The 17306-nt window shown below is 43.8% G+C and overlaps 2 protein-coding genes across 5 annotated transcripts in view; one reads left to right on the top strand and one right to left on the bottom strand.

Moving 5' to 3' along the window:
• Positions 1 to 14209, top strand: part of acad11 (acyl-CoA dehydrogenase family, member 11) — a 37409-nt gene extending 23200 nt beyond the window's left edge. For 2 of the 4 annotated variants that reach the window (XM_024393073.2, XM_024393075.2), the window contains exons 3-4: positions 11397 to 11500; positions 12207 to 14209. In XM_024393073.2, coding sequence (XP_024248841.1) covers positions 11397 to 11500; positions 12207 to 12435 — 333 coding nt within the window. In that variant the 3' untranslated portion in view covers positions 12436 to 14209. The remainder of the gene's footprint in view (positions 1 to 11396; positions 11501 to 12206) is intronic. The other 2 variants (XM_042308724.1, XM_024393074.2) reach the window with 2 other exon arrangements.
• Positions 604 to 7473, bottom strand: ackr4b (atypical chemokine receptor 4b). The gene is made up of 2 exons (XM_024393071.2): positions 7291 to 7473; positions 604 to 2266 (listed from the first exon to the last, which is right to left on the bottom strand). The coding sequence occupies exon 2, from the start codon at positions 2252 to 2254 to the stop codon at positions 1109 to 1111; it is 1146 nt and encodes a 381-aa protein (XP_024248839.1). The 5' UTR covers positions 2255 to 2266; positions 7291 to 7473; the 3' UTR covers positions 604 to 1108.
• Positions 14210 to 17306: the final 3097 nt, after the last annotated feature.

Below are 17306 nucleotides of genomic sequence, written 5' to 3' on the forward strand. Positions count from 1 at the left end.
GCGATGTGACGTGTACGATCGATTTCAAAGAGTTTAAGATAAAAGTTCCCTTTGAAGATGAGTTTTAAAGGAAGAGGATAAATGGCCATGCTGAAATGGTTCACCACTGTTCAATGGATTGCACTCAACATCAAACCCCTGTTGCACTTTTTAAGTCCAGCTTATTTAAACGGAGGGAACATGAGAGGACAGGCAGAGTCATTTAAATGCTGGAATCCCCTTCATGGGGATGCGTCCCCAAATGGCACCCCATAGGGCTCTGGTAAAAGAAAGTAGTGCACTATGTAGGGAGTAGGGTTCCATTTGGGATGCAAGCTCAAAACAGAACCCCGCTGGTTGTGCAGTGTCTTCCTGCCTGTAGTGTCTTCCTGCCTGTGTGATGGCCGGATGGAAGCCCTCTCTCTCCTCTCCCTCTCGACTTCTCACTCTTTGTTTTGTGGAGCTCTCTGGCAACCCGCTGCTCAATCAGGCTGCCTGCTTTCTTCTCTCTCAAAGCCACAGAAAACATTGGAATCAGATGCTTCTGATCTGTAGGCGCCATGTGCAGTGTGAGATTGAATAGGATGTGATGAGAGATGTAAGAACATGAGCTTGAGAGAGCCATTCCTTCTGATTTTGAGATTTATTTCAGATGGATGTCATATACAGGGAAATAATAGGGGGGTTTTTACATAAAAACAACTTGTTTTATTTACAAAAGCTTACGCAATACTAAAGATTGACTAGATACTAAATAATACATTACTAAACGATACAAATACACACATTCATCTAGATATCAAGTTAACTTAACAGTTACTTATGTATAGCACAGTCTTCTAGTAATACTGGTATAGAGCAACTGCTTAAGGGGCGATCTGTGATTGGTACACATTCCTTTTTGGACCTTGAAACTTGATGATAGCCAATTATTCATGAAGAATCTAACTTATAAATGCCTCATGAGCTTAGTTCAACTGTGTTACCCAATCAGAATCCCAAAATATACGCTTGATGGACTGCTTTGTTGCTGATTGAATCTCAGATTGCCCCTAGAAAATCCAGTAGAAGTGTTTGTGCATTAGCCCTTTTTGGTTACCATGATAAGACTTCTGAGTTTTTAGACATGTTAGATGGTGAAGGTGCTGGTGTCCTCGTCCTCCGAAACAGAGTGTGAGTGTGTGTGCCCGCCGGAATTGTGTGTATTGAGCGAGATCTCCACAGCAGGCTCCTCATTGCCATGGCGACCACCGCGCATTCTCCCCCCGAGGCGCTGTCCTAGGCTCTTGGCGACCCTGAGGACGTACCCTCTGAAGGAGGAGCCTATGAAGGTGTAGAGCATTGGGTTGATGCAGCAGTGTGTGAGCGCCAGGCTCTCCGTCACCTGGAGAGCCTGGTCCAGACCTTTACTGAGGTCACAGTCGGTCACCAGGCCGTAGATGACGTCCAGCGTCCGCCACAGCTTCACCAGGTTGTAGGGCAGCTGGGTGAACAGGAACACCCCCACCACGGCCAGCAGCACCCGCAGGGCCCGCCACCTCTTCTCCCTGCGCACCCCGGCTCCGACCCTAACCAGCGCCCGGCCCACCAAGCAGTAACACACCACCATTACCAGGAAAGGCAGCAGGAAGCTCAGCAGCACCTCCAGCAGCTCCAAGGCAGCCTTGGCCGGTCGGGCCATGCTGCTGGGGTAGATGGCTGTGCAAGCCAGTCTGTGGGATGTGGTCTTCACCGTGAAGAACACCATGTCAGGCAGGCCCAAGCAAATAGCTGTGGTCCACACAACGACACACACTAATATCCATTGTCTCCTGGCCCGTGGGCCACTCCCAGCCCGGCCTCCAGCATTGTGTGCCAGTGCCCGATATCGGTCCACACTAATACAGGCTAGCAGCAGCATACCGCAGCTGAAGTTGGTGGTGTAGAGGAAGGAGGTGAGCTTGCAGGCGGCCACGCCGATCTGCCAGCCGTGCACGGCATCAGCCACCCAGAAGGGCAGCGTGAAGAGGAGGAGTAAATCAGCCACAGCGAGATTCAGGATGCACACGTCCGTCAGCGTCCGCAGTCGCCGCGGCGATGCGTACACCACCACGACTAGGGCGTTGCCCGCCACGCCCACCACCAGGGCCAAGCCATAGACCACGGGCAGGAAGAGACGGCCGAAGGAACGCACCTCCGCTTTGTCGCACACCGAGTGGTAGTCGTCGTAGTCGTCACTGTCGTTGGAGCTGGAGTTCCCAAAGTCGTAGTTGTAGTCCTCTTCATCCATCTCCATCCTCTCTGTTCTCTGAGAAGTAAGGGAATAAAGGGACATGGTATGTTACGAATGACGTCAAGTCAGTTTAGTCTCTGCTGCTGCATTGTGTTAACTTAAACGAGATCCGTTGACGAGATCACTTTTTTTTCTGTTCTAGACAGGACTTGTTGGATGAAATTATTTTTCTCTTTCACATAATTTGGACAGAATGTATAAAATAATATCAAATATGTATTTTATCAGAACGCGTCTATTAGGAGAGAACGAGAGAATGGCCATCCATCTGAAAGCTGTAATGCCCTTACAGCCAATAACAGCATGACGATCCAAGTTGTCAACAACTATCTGTTCCTGTTATCCCCCCCTCCTCACTGCTTTAAGTCCCTCTTTCTGACCCGTAGGGGTTGTTTGGATGTTGTGTGTAGATTTTGCAGCTAATGCTTGACAGGGTGAGGAGTGGGTGTGAGCGTATATGCATACCGTTACGTCCGTGTGAAATAGAGCTGAAGAGACACCGACCATACCGATGACTTATCGCAGGCATTTTGCTGATATGGTTCATTATGATAAGTAGCCTATTGTAGAGAAATGTGAAGTTTGAAATTAAATATGGGTGATTTGTTAATGGGCAATTAAAAAAAAAAATATATATATATACACTACTGGTCAAAAGTTTTAGAACACCTACTCATTCAAGGGTTTTTCTTTATTTTTACTATTTACTATTTTCAAATTGAGATAGTTTGGGATGAGTCGGACTGCAGAGTGACGGAAAGCATATGTGGGAACTCCTTCAAGACTGTTGGAAAAGCATTCCAGGTGAAGCTGGTTGAGAGAATGCCAAGAGTGCAAAGCTGTCATCAAGGCAAAGGGTAGTTATTTGAAGAATCTCAAATATAAAATATATTTTGATTTGTTTAACACTTTTTTGGTAACTACATGATTCCATAATGTGTTAGTTCATAGTTTTGATGTCTTCACTATTATTCTACAATGTAGAAAATAGTCAAAATATAGAAAAACCCTTGACCAGGTAGCCTAGTGGTTAGAGCATTGGGCCAGTAACTGAAATGTTGCTGGATCGAATCCCTGAGCTGACAAGGTAAAATTCTGTTGTTCTACCCCTGAACATGAAGTTAAACCACTGTTCCCTGGTAGGCTGTCATTGTAAATAAGAATGGTTTCTTAACTGACTTGCCTAGTTAATTTTTTTAACTAGGCAAGTCAGTTAAGAACAAATTCTTATTTACAATGACACCCTGCCCTGCCCAAACCCTAACAACTTGTGCGCCGCCCTATGGGACTCCCAATCACAGCCAGTTGTGATACAGCCTGGAATCATACCAGGGTTTGTAGTGACGCCTCTATCACTGAGATGCAGTGCCTTAAACCGCTGCGCCACTCGGTATAATATGAAAGACTGTGGGGCACATTAATGTTACAAACTTCTATTCATCGTTATCGCATCAATTCAGGAAATGTATCGCAATATGGATTTTTGTCCATATCAGCCAGCTCTACTGTGAACAATAAGCTCCCTCTCGTTAGGAATATATCACTTGATTTCTCGCACAAAATCTTTCAGTTGGAACTGCTTGCACACCGGTACGCCCAACACAACAATATTCCTTTCCCTCTGGAAAAGGTGACTATCCCTGAAAAATCAGATTCATCTTTCTTTAAACACTCTGGGCAGTTTCCCAGACACAGATTGAGCCTAGCCCTGGATTGAGGTTCTCCATCGTCCATTCTTTTTTTAGTTCCGGACTAGGCTTAATCTGTGTCTGGGAAACTGCCCCACAATGTTCTGTACATTCATATCTGTTTAGTCTTGAGACGTTAGCTCGTCTCTGAAAATCTATTCTGTCTTTGAACCAGTGTGTAAGCGCAGTACTTATCAGTCTGATGGTGTGGATGGGCCAGATGTTTGGTATTGCTCTAGTAGAAGCCAGAGAGAGATTTCTCAAGGTGTTTGCATTCCCTTACTGCAGATGTAGATAGCGTGACAGTAGAGCTCTGAAGATTAGATCCATACACCAGTGCCTGTGCTATTGTGTGTGTGTGTGGGCGCATGTGTGTGTGTGGTGTGTTATCACAGATCAGTGTGTGAGGATGTGCCCAGACAGACAACCCCTTAAGGACCATGCTGTTCCCAAATAATATGAACTAGAGAATGGCCATCCATCTGAAAGCTGTAATGCCCTTACAGCCAATAACAGCATGACGATCCAAGTTGTCAACAACTATCTGTTCCTGTTACCCCCCCCTCCTCCTCACTGCTTTAAGTCCCTCTTTCTGACCCGTAGGGGTTGTTCGGATGTTGTGTGGAGAATTTTGTAGCCTAATGCTTGACAGGGTGAGGAGTGGGTGTGTGCGTATATGCATACCGTTACGTGCGTGTGAACTAGAGCTGAAGCGATAACCGAACATTAATGACACCGACCATGCGGATCACATTTTGCCGATATCGTTCATTATGATAAGTAGTCTATACTAGAGAAATGTGAAGTATGAAATTAAATAAGTTCGCTAATATGGGTGAATTGTTAATGGGACAATTGATGGCTACAACCATCAAAATACTAGTAGTAGTTTAAAGGATAATAAATAAAAGACCGTGGGGCACATTAATGTTATAAACTTCTATCGTTACCGCATCAATTCAGGCAGTTTATCGCCATATGGATTTTTGTTCATATCAGCCAGCTCTACTGTGAACAATAAACTCCTTGTTAGGAATATCTCACTTGATTTCTCTCACAAAACCTATCAGTTGGAACTGCTTGGACACCAGTACGCCCAACAGAACAATTTTCCTTTCCCTCTGGAGAAAGTGACTAACCCTGAAAACTCTTTCCCAGACACAGATTGAGCCTAGCCCTGGACAAATAAAAACATTCAATTGAGGTTCTCCATCGTCCATTCTTTTTTAGTTCAGGACTAGGCTTAATCTGTGTCTGGGACACTGCCCCACAATGTTCTGTGCAGTCATATCTCAACCAGTGGTTTAAAGTACTTAAGTAAAAAATAGTTTAAAGTACTACTTAAGTAGTACTTTGGGGTATCTGTTCATTACTTTACTATTTATATTTTTGACTACTTTTACTTTTACTTCACCACATTCCTAAAGAAAAGTATGAACTTTTTACTCCATACGTTTTCACAGACACCCAAAAGTACTAGTTACAATTTGAATGCTTAGCAGGACAGGAAAAGGGTCCAATTCACACACGTATCAAGAGAACATCCCTGGTCATCTTTACTGCCTCTGATCTGGTGGACTCACTAAATATAAATGCTTCCTTTCTAAATTACGTCTGAGTGTTGGAGCGTGCCCCTGGCTGTCAAAAAAAGTAATAAAAAAGGAAATTGTGCCATCTGGTTTTCTGAATATAAGGAGTTTGATGTATAGCATTTATCTTTATGTATGACAAATGAGTACTTTTCCACCACTGTACTTAAGTACTTAAGTCAAATCTGACACTTTTAGACTTTTACTCTAGTATTTTACTGGGTTACTTTCACTTTTACTTCAGTCATTTTATATTAAGGTATCTTTACTTTTACTCAAGTATGACAATTGAGTACTTTTTCCACCTCTGATCTCAACTCAGCACAGCCAGAAGAGGATTGGCCACCCCTCAGAGCCTGGTTCCTCTCTAGGTTTCTTCCTAGGTTCCTCCCTTTCTAGGGAGTTTTTCTTAGCCACCGTGCTTCTACATCTGCATTGCTTGCTGTTTGGGGTTTTAGGCTGGGTTTCTGTAAGGCACTTTGACATTGGCTGATGTAAAAGGGCTTTATAAATACATTTGATTGATTGATAGTCTTGAGAAGTTTGAATAGATTTTCCGAGACGCTTATCAAGGTATTTTCATTCCCTTACTGCAGATGTAAATATGTAGATAGTGTGACGGTAGAGCTCTGAAGATTAGATCCATACACCTGTGTGTGGGTGCATGTGTGCATTTGTGTATTATCACAGTGTGTAAGGACATGCCCAGAGAGACAACTCCATCATGACCCTGCTGTTCCCTATTCAGACTGACTCATTGTGCTGACGCTGCCAGGAAATACCAGAAACTCTGTTTGGGTTCAATGTGAGGTAAGTGTATGACCTCAAATGATCGTCACTTGTGTGGATCCGTGAATGATTCTCTGTTAACTGGGCAAAAAGCCCAACATTTTTTTCTAAGAGAAGGTGTGTATCACATGTGTTTGCTATTGACGGGCGCTTTAACGTTCTACAGATAATTACTACAGCTGAGGCTTCTCTGTCTTTGCCGCCTCAGTTCAATAACGTACGATAGGTTTTTAGGATAGCTTCCAGGTCTATGACGTTATCCAACGACGTGCTGCTAGCGAGAGACGGAGACGAGAAGCTGTCGGTGTTCCTACAAAACATCTTGTCACATGTCCAAATATCTCCAATATCTCCAATATTCAGCTGAAGTTTCCCCAGCTGTTCTACTGAGTGAGATCTCTGTCAGTGATTTAAGGCCAAAAACACATATTCATATTCCGTCTCCCGTTAACTACGAGATATTGGTCCTGAGATATAAATGATGAGAAACCCATCAAAAAGTGCAGATGTTCTGCCAGACTGAATATGCCAATTTTTCAGAGAAGATAGTAGACAGAGAAGCTGAGAAAATTGTACTGACATGATGTGCAATGTGCATTATGTCTTGTCACTTCATATAGTATATACAGTATGTTAATCATTATTACTTCAGCATAATTATTATCAGGTTGAGGCTAAATCGTAAACACAGAGGACTTTGAACTTCAAAAGTCCTTACAATCACTGTTCAGACAATTTAACTACTGAACGCATGAGTCATTGTCTTTCTAGAAATGTCACTCCCCTCACTAGAAACCTAAACCGTAAAAGCTAGGCAATTGAGGGAACAAGGAAACAGAAGTAGGATTATTTTTGTCATGACATAGGCTATAAATACTTTGAACAACTTTCAAGTAATTCAATTTGAAATGTTTTGTTTCAACTTTCAATTTTGACAATGAAACTGTCAACAGAGGAGCCAATTGAGTCTTACCCTTGGTGTCTTCGTGTGGATGTGGGAGATGTAGAAATGTTGACAGAGGAGACATCCAGTGGTATGGCAATTTCTAAACAAGTATGGTGCTACTCTTAGTTTGTCTCAGCCCATTTTTTAACTATATTGCTCCACCTCTATTCCCTACAATGACCCAACAGAGTCTGGAAACACCTCTGTGTGTGTGTGTGTGTGTGTGTGTGTGAGAGAGAGAGAGAGAGAGAGAGAGAGAGAGAGAGAGAGAGAGAGAGAGTAAGCTAAAGGCTCACCCTTCAGTGTTAGATAAGAAATCAGTACGAAAGGGCTGTGTTCTCCTGGTGTGCGTGTGTATACACCATCATTGAGAAGAGTGATATTTTGACCTCAGTACTGACATGTGTCAAGTCTCCAGATGTTGTGTCAAGTCTCCAGATGTTATGACATCTGTGTAGCAGGGACACAACACCACGCAAAGGTATTTTTAGAGGTATAATTGCCGATAAATTATATGACAATTATCACCTTACATTTGAAGGTCTTTCGTATAAATGAATGTTTTCTTTATGTGATAGAAAATTTCTCTTTATTGCCCATTATTGACAGGAGAGCTAATTGCCTGTGGGCCAAGTTCTCCCCTCTCTTCACAGGATGGCTATAAAATCTGAGATGAAAAGAGAGAAAAAAATCGTATTAACTGGAACCTCTGGGATTTGTTTTAGTTCGGCTGTTAAAGACCAACACGCTCTGTTTATCGCGGTGTTGTGACGAGCTAATTGCTTTCTGCCCGTGGCAAAGATTATTTGAGAAGATGAGAATAGGCTTCGAAACACTCCTCCTGCTCCCTGGTGACGTTCTGTTTATGTTTTGTTTTAATGCTGTGTGAGCATGTCAGGACTTGTTTAGGACTTGCCACCAGGGCTCACCCTCTGCTCTATTCTAACCTTGATCATATTAATCACTTATATAAGTGTCACATGCATGCACACACACACACATGCACGCACGCATGCACGCACACACACACACATCATGAAACCCCAGGTTTCCCCTGGGATAACAGGCTTTCCAAGAAAAACCTCAGGATCGGGCAGTGACCAGGTGTGTGTTTGTTTATGTACATAGTTACACTTTTATGCTCCCATTAAATTGTAAAATCTTGTAAAGTATCTGTCTAGCACAGGGGAATTTTTATGGTGTGTGTGTGTGTGTGTGTGTACTTTTCCCATTCCATGCATATTCTCAAGTTGAAGTTTCTCAAGCTGATGGAGTCATCGTCTTGTCTGTTGGGAATAGCACACTTCTTTGTTCAGTACACACCTGACTATTCATTTTGCCACATTTTGCCTGGATGCATTTGAAATCAATTTCGCTATAACATCAGCAGCAGAACGGAATGTACATGCTCAATATGATTAGGGGGGAAAGTATTTTGTAATGATCTGGAGTCCATATGTCGGTGACTCCACATCATTCACCGGGTATAGGGGAAGGTCACCAGAGCAAGACCGTAAACAGGAAACCAGGCTTTGGGTCACCTCTCATCCCCTCGCCTCCCTCGCCCTAGGGGCTCTCTTGGTCCTCTGCGTTCCAGAGTCGAGCCCCATCCCACTCCACTCCTGAGACATTTCCATATTGTTTTGGCTCACAAGTTTTTCTTAACCATGTGACCTGATCAGGAACAACTCCAGGTCCTAGTTATAGGCTACATATGGGTCTGGAGTCTTCCTGGTCAGAGCCACACAGTAATGCTACATTGACCATTACACATTACACAGCATTATACTTATAATACCGTCTATTTTGTTTGTACTCGTTTTATCAGCTCCGAGCTGAGGTTTCCACTATGCACAGATCTAGGATCAGCGTCCCCTCCCTCAATCCTAACCTTAACCATTAGTGGGGGAAATGCAAAACCTTCACACTGCACATTACTCAGTTATTTCATCATTCACAGTATGAGGAAGGATAGCTATCGCCCTCTAGTGGCTGTTTTTCACCTCATCTGTGTTTCTATTGACTTCGCTGTAATAATATGACAGCAAAGCCATATTTACTCTGCCATAATAGGCATTCAACGTTCAACATAGCTTCACTATCAATAACACACTCACACCAGCTAAACCATGGAAAGTTTGTGTAGTTTGTAAAAGAAACAAGACAAAGGATCAAAGGATCAAAGGGGAAACTGAAAAGTTTCAAATATAGCATGTACTGGACTGATGTGGTTTCAGCTGGGATTACTTATAGGATGTGTCCCAAATGGCACCCTTTCCCCTATATATTGCACTACTTGGTTACCCTGGTTAAAAGCAGTGCACTTAATAGAGAATAGGATGCCATTTGGGACACATCTGTACACTATCTGTCTGTCAGTAGCTCCATCCACCCTTTGCAGAAGGGCCACTAAGTGTGTGTGTGCGTTGAGCGTGCGTGTCCAGTCCACCATACTCAAATAATCAAGGTTGTATATTCTGTGAGTGTGAAAAGGTTTGCTTCCTGGGTTAATAATATGTCCAGAGTTCAGACAGCCCAAGCTGAGAATAAACCATCTCTGTTGGTTTAGGGCCACTCCTATACACTCTTAGCAACAAACAAAAAAGGTGCTATCTAGAACCTTAAAAGGGCTCTTCGACTGTCCCCATAGGAGAACCATTTGAAGAACCATTTTTGGTTCCAGGTAGAACCCTTTTCACAGAGGGTTTGACATGGAAGCCAATCAGGTTCTACTACCTTTATCCAAAAAGGGTTCTCCTATGTGGACAGCGGAATAACCCTTTTAGAACCCTTTTTCTAAGAGTGAGAGGTGGAGGAGTTTATTGTTTGAATGTTTCTGACCCTTCCTCCAGGTGCTAGTCACCCAAACTGCGAGGTGACCATCGAGATGTGCAAGAACAGGTCAAACAATGATGAAACCAGATAGGCTACACAGCCTTTGTCACAAACGATGTCCGGAGTCCAGTGGAGTTTGGAGTACATATCTCTTAGTACCGTGGGGCGTATTTATGTCATCAGAAATAGTTTGAGCATTCAGTAACAATAACCTACTGGTGAAAGTCATTCTTTGGATAGCTTATGTTCCACACTGTTTCTGTCTGTCTGGACTCTTCTCAGACAGCCTCCTACTGAGAGGATTGAAATAATCCTTTGTTTGTTGTTTGGTTTTGTATTCTGGGTCCAAACCCCTGGATCCTGTGTAGTTAGGAGCAAGTCACTCGTCTGATTGGGGTGTTAATTTGATACGTTTAAGTCCTGCTGAGAAGGCTCTATACAGAAGTGTGTGTGCGTGAGTACGTGCGTTTTCTTTCTCCAACTAAGACCTCCAAGTGATTTATCGCCACTGTGCACAAACTGGCTGAATCAACGAAATGACGTTAAACCAATGTGGAATTTACTTTGAACTGACGTCTGTGGCCAGTGGGTCTGCCTCTCTAAAACACTACCAACTCTGTGGTGTTCAAACTGCCATTTATGACTTTCCAAATTCAATACGTACTCCTCTCCACCCTGCCAACCAGCCTCCGCTGGCCTACAGCTCTCCATTTATGTCCAGTCCGAGATTTAGCCTTGAATGAAAAATGATGTGTTCCTGGCACCTGTGGTACAAGAACGTTTTTTTTTTTTTTTTTTTTTTGGGGGGACGACGACTTGGCAGAGGAAAAGGTTCTGTGGCTCAGAGACCTTGGTGTGGTTGTGAGGTCTATATTGTTTTAGCAGAGCAGTTGACATAAGGTTCTCTTTCAGTCATTGAAGATGATGATGTGTAGAATGCTGTCTGTCTTTGTATTTCAGTGATCCACAGTTAACTGCAAGGCTAAGATGTGGCCAGGATTTGCACATGAAAGAGAGTGAGAGAGAGCAAGACGGCAAGTTAGAAGGATATCAATTCTAACCTCCCCACAGTTCACATTTTCCCAATTTCTCCTCAGTACCAAATGTGCGTCCTAAATGGCACCCTATTCCCTATATAGTGCACTACTTTTGATCAGAGTCCTATAGGCCCTGGCCAAAAGTAGTGCACTAGCCTATATAGGTAATAGTGTGCCATTTGAGAATTAGACCATGTGTCCCTTACCAGGGTTCAGACCTCTAATTAGTGTCTGTAATCAGAACTGCTTGTTCTCCTCCAGGTGGTCTGTTTCTTCTTCTCCTCTCTGGAAAGTAGAGGAAGGTTCCTGGCTCTCCCTTTCTCCCTCCGCCCAGTTACTGGAAAAGATGAATCGTCTCTGCCTAGGTGTGTTGCCTAAACAGTGCACGGCAAAAATCCAGCACCACCGCCTAGTAACCTTTGGGGATAGACTTTTCTTCCAATACATAAAAAAAAACCGTTTGTCTTAGATGTTCTTGATGAATAGTCTGTCATTTCCACCTACCATGTTTACTACGTTAAGCCAGCTGGCGTGAGATGGGGGAAGTTTATAGCAACGTTATCATCAGTTAGCTGGATGAATCAACCCCGCCCTTGTTTTCAGACATTACCAGATGGTAAGTCTCTCAGATTGTGGTTGCTACAGCAGCACAACTGAAGGACTCTTCCACACCTAGCTCCTGATGGTAACCGCAGGACTGAAGAGAAAGAGAAATGGAAAACGAGAGTGAGAAAATGAGAGGGAGATAAAGAGAGTGAAAGGGAAGGAAGGAAGGATTTTTCCATCAGGCTCAATTAGTCCTGGGACAGAGTACAGGCTGTAATCAAACCCAGCTTTGCAAGGTGGTTTGGTCGACTCACTTCACCCTCTATCCATCTGTAGAGCCCACCTGGGTGATGCCACAGTGGCCATTTTGTACCCGGTAGCTCATCACACACCAGCTCTTCAACTTAAAATTGAGTTGACTTCTTCCTGGAAGTCTGGCTCATTAAGATTCAGAGCTTGCCATCTCCCTCTACCACTACAGCTGCCCTCTCTCATGTCCTGCTCTGCTCTCTCCTCCTCTGACAGCATAGGTCTGCCTCCCAGCCATCGACGACCTTGGCATCAGAGAAACGGAATGAAAGAAAGAGCTAACTTTAGCCGCCGCTTACTAAAAGTCAATGGAAGCAGCGGGCGGTGCTTGTCGGTGTGGCTGCTTAACCTCACAGGACAACAAAAGCACTGTGCATCATCGTGGATGGGAGTGAGATTCATCATGGTTGTGGGCTATCGCAGCTGGACAAAGTCTGAGGGATAGTAGCACCACACATAAGTCCCATATCCATGTCTCTCAGATGTGTTGTTCAGCTGAAGTGCTGCTCCCTCATTTCTCTATGCCGGCAGCTTATTTTAATATACAAGATTGATCTCTCCTGTCCATGAATATTCCCTTCTTAATAAATATGTGTCTGTGTCCCAAATGGCACCCTATTCCCTATATAGCGCACCAGTATTTTCCTATATTGAGGCATCAGAACAGGCATCAGGTCATATTCGGCCGTATTTCCGGTCTTTAATGTACTTCTTTGGCAGAGTCTGGGCCAATAGCAGTGACTCAGCGTGAATCCTTCATTTTAGTGACAGCCAATGGGATTCACTCCTTTAAATGCCATCCCCTGAGTCCCAAATGGCATCCCATTCCCCTACATAGTAAACTATTTTTGACCAGGGCATAGGCCTACTGTAGCATTAGGGCTCTGGTCTAAAGTAGTGCACTACATAGGGAATATGGTGCCATTTAGGATGCAGACACTGTCAGATCTGTCAGCATTGGAGCTGAGATAAACTAAATAGTGCTCAATACTCTACCGTGTCAAGTTTATCTTCAAATTTTTAGGATAGCAGCCCGCCATTTAGCTAGCGCTAAGCTTGCGAAGGGACAGTGATTGGGAATTGAATAGTGCTCAATACCCTGGCATAGGCAGCTTCTCTATCTATTTACCAAATGTTTATGGTCACAAATTTGTGTTTAGCAGCACTTAGATGATAAAAAGTATTGAGTGTACGAAATTAGGATTTATACCATGCTATAAGATTATCATAGGGGTTAAGGTTCTCAGCTCTGCCATTGCCAAGTAATATATGTTAAATGTTGTTGCATTTGGAACCACAGGATGTTTGAGTTGCTCAGCCAGTGCGGACATGCACAGCAACTGTATAACTAGAGAAACCATAATAAGTCATATATTTATATATTTGATCAAATTTGATGAAATATATTTATATATGTATTTGATTATATATTTGATCAAATGTCATTTAAATTGAGGAAAACACGTTGCTTGATAAACAGCTTCATTACTGACACCTAGAGGTCCAATTGAGTTACTGTCAAAAAACGTTTTATGAGCATTTTATGAGCTGTACATTGTGAGCGAGTGAGTCTGTATGTCTGCTAATCTGTCTGTCTATTTTGTTGTCTGTCTGAATGTCTCTCTGAATGAATGTCTGATCTATGTGCTGTGCTGTGTATCTGTGTCCCAGGAGGTGGTGGCCCACTGGAAAGCAGAGTGTGTCCTGGCCATAGACTAGACTCTCCTGCTGACCCTGCATTCTGCTCACACCCTGGATACACTGGGCAGCAGGACCGCCAGGAAACAGCTAACACACACCTAATTAGCAGAACAAACCGTGTAATTGTCTCCCAAATTGTCTCCCAAACTGTTATGTGACAGTTTTAAATATACTGGTCTATATAGACTGGTGCCCCGTGTATATAGACAAGACTCATTATGTATTATTACTTTTATTATTACATTTAGTACTTTTCTATTATTTCTCTATTATCTTTCTCTCTGTACTGTTGGGAAGGGCCCGTAACTAAGCATTTAACTGTTAGTCCACACCTGTTGTTTACGAAGCATGTGACGAATCAATTTGTTATTTCATTGATTTGATACTAAATGTAATATTGCCTGTTGGAAACAGACCCCCTCGGTATGTAAATGTGTGTCTGAAACCGTCAGAAGATGTCAATGAATTGTGAATATGAATTACAGCCTTCTGCTTCCTGCTTGGAAAGGTCAGTCTGACATGGCTCCCTCGTGTCACTTGTTTAGTTGGCACCGGCATAAACAGATGCTTTCATATCTGTCACACACACACGCAGGCACGTACCAACGCATGCACTCTCATACACACACACACACTAGGTTGTATTCCCAGCTAGCCAATCCCTATCTGAACTCGAAACCAAACCACAGAGCGAGTCAAAGGAGTCATCCACAGTATCTTTATAATGGGACTCTATAATATGATTGACATGTTATCAGCCTCTGGTGGCATGAGAGCTGCACTGAGGTACCCTGACAGGAGAGGTGATGATAAGGTGAATGGAGGATAGAGGAGATGGATGGATGATGGACCCGAGGGTAGATGAGTACATGGTTGCATCCCAAAATGGCACCCTATTCCATACATGGTGCACTACTTTTGACCAGAGCCCTATGGGTCCAGTGCACTATATAGGGAGTAGGATGCCATTTGGGATGCGCTCCGTGAGGTGAGTGAGGGAGCAATGGAAGGGAATGGGCGGCCAACGTCTGATCTAGTACGGGGGAGAAGGGAGACAACAGAGAGGGGGTATGTGTCAGAAGAATTATGACAGCGTGACCAGTGTCTGAGGTCAGACGGACTGAGGAGACACTGCAGGAATACAGAACAGAACAGCTTTCTCCTCGGTTGTCGCTCACATCTCCTATCGTATCACATCTCCTCACTGCCATGATACTGTAGGGTTGGACAAATAGTAGCTCTGGTCCAGGGGTTACGTGCAGTTTGCTGACACTGAGAAGGCTCAGCTTCAGGAATCTGCACGTAGCGCCCTGGATCAGAGCTAGACAAATAATGTAGTAGTTATTCTACTAATGTGATCAAGGCAATGGAATGCTAGGAAACACATGGGCCTTTCCCGATGATACGGTTTCAGTACCACGTACAGTCATCAGGAGTTGAAATAACTTGGAATGGCTGTGCAAATGGAACAGGAGTCTAACCTGAAGCCTATTCACCACTGTGTGCATGTGCGCGTGCGCATATGAGTGTAAAGTCCAAGTGTGTGACTATGTTTTTCTGTCACAACTATCCCGTCACTCCAATGCTTGTGTTCTATCAGACCCACGGTGTGGGAGATTTACCCACAATGCTGAGTCCTGCGGGGCTGCAAGTAACGCTCCGCTAGCGCTCGGCTCCACACCTGATGTCCTGCTGGTAGCTGTCACAGCAGCACACACACACCACCGTCAGTGTAAGGAGTTACGACAGAAGTGGTGTCCTGGAATACCTTGTTTGCAGGACACCACTCAGCCCCGTGGAGGTTTCTGAGAAACGGGAGACGTCCTCCAGGAACAAATACATCCCATGGGGCGGATGATCAAAGCCCTAGACAACACTGAACGGTCCACCCAGCCAGGGTCATCCTGAGACCTGTGGACCGCCTGGGTTGCTTCCCAGGTGGAACCCTATTGCCTATGCAGGGCTCTACGCTGACGTTTTTTTTTTACATGGAGCACGTGTGCGCCTGAGTTGAAAAATGTAGGCGCACACAAAGAAATTTAGGAGCACGATGAAAATGTTTTGACCTATTAAAGCTAGAATCTTTCATTTTTCTAGGCGTACTGGTGCTCTTAAATTATACAATTCCAGGTAGCGAAATATGGTCGCACCTATTCTCTATGTAGTGCACCTCTTCCCTATGTAGTGCACCTATTCTCTATGTAGTGCACCTATTCTCTATGTAGTGCACCTATTCTCTATGTAGTGCACCTATTCTCTATGTAGTGCACCTATTCTCTATGTAGTGCACCTCTTCCCTATGTAGTACACCTATTCCCTATGTAGTGCACCTATTCTCTATGTAGTGCACCTATTCCCTATGTAATAAACCTATTCCCTATGTAGTGCACTGCTTTTGACCAGAACTCTGATGTCTGTCTCTCTCCCTATGTAGTGCACTTTGATAGGGAATAGGGTGCCATTTGGACGGCACCCCTTCCTCAGTGCTACATCTTCACTTCCTGTTTCTCTCCACGGGAGCTGGATACGGATAAATAACATTAATAATGTACAGAGAACAGTGAAAATGCTAAGTGGATATGCATAATACATGAACTTATTATTTTGTCTTTGGCGCTATTAAGAGAATGTTTTCTCTTGTCTGAAAAGCACAACAATGGTGACATAAATGCTTCTTCGTGGGGCTTTGTGGGCTTTGATCATAGAAGGAGGGGACTGACATAAATCCCGCTGAGACTGAAGATGGACCAAATACAGACACTGTAAAGGATGGCTGGATTAGGCTCGCTACTTTATTGCTACCCCTGTTAATTTCCTAATAATTGTATTTTCCGTAGATTGCCATGATTAAGGTGGTTGCTGCCAGGTTGGTGTGTAAGGTGGTGGACTGCACCATCCAGGAATATGGGCATGCATGTATCTGGAGACTTCCCCCTTCCTCTGAAAGTGTTTTCAGACCCCTTCACTTTTTCCTCCATTTATTAAATTACAGCCTTATTCTAAAATGTATTAAATCGTTTTTTCCCCCTCATCAATCTAGACATCATGACGAAGCAGAAACCAATTTTTTTTAAACATTTTTGCAAATTTATATAAAAAAATGAAATATCACATTTACATAAGTATTCAGACCCTTTACTCAGTACTTTGTTGGAGCACCTTTTTTCTGTGATTACAGCCTCAAGTCTAATTGGTTATGACGCTACAAGCTTGGCACACCTGTATTTGGAGAGTTTCTCTCATTCTTCTCTGCAGATCCTCTCAAACTCTGTCGGGTTGGATGGGGAGTGTTGCTGCACATCTATTTTCAGGTACCTCCAGAGAAGTTCGATCGAGTTCAAGTCTGGGTATACCTTCGCCCCAGTCTGCGGTCCTGAGTGCTCTGGAGTAGATTTTCATCAAGGTACTTTGCTCCGTTCATCTTTCCCTCGATCCTGACTAGTCTCCCAGTCCCTGTCGCTGAAAAACATCCCCAAAGCGTGATGCTGCCAACACCATGCTTCATCGTAGCGATGGTGCCATGTTTCCTCCAGATGTGATGTTTGGCATTCAGGCCAAAGTGTTCAATCTTGGTTTCATCAGATCAGAGAATCTTGTTTCTCAAGCAGGCTGTCA

This window comes from Oncorhynchus tshawytscha, linkage group LG29 (assembly GCF_018296145.1).
Source record: "Oncorhynchus tshawytscha isolate Ot180627B linkage group LG29, Otsh_v2.0, whole genome shotgun sequence".
Lineage (NCBI taxonomy): Eukaryota > Metazoa > Chordata > Actinopteri > Salmoniformes > Salmonidae > Oncorhynchus > Oncorhynchus tshawytscha.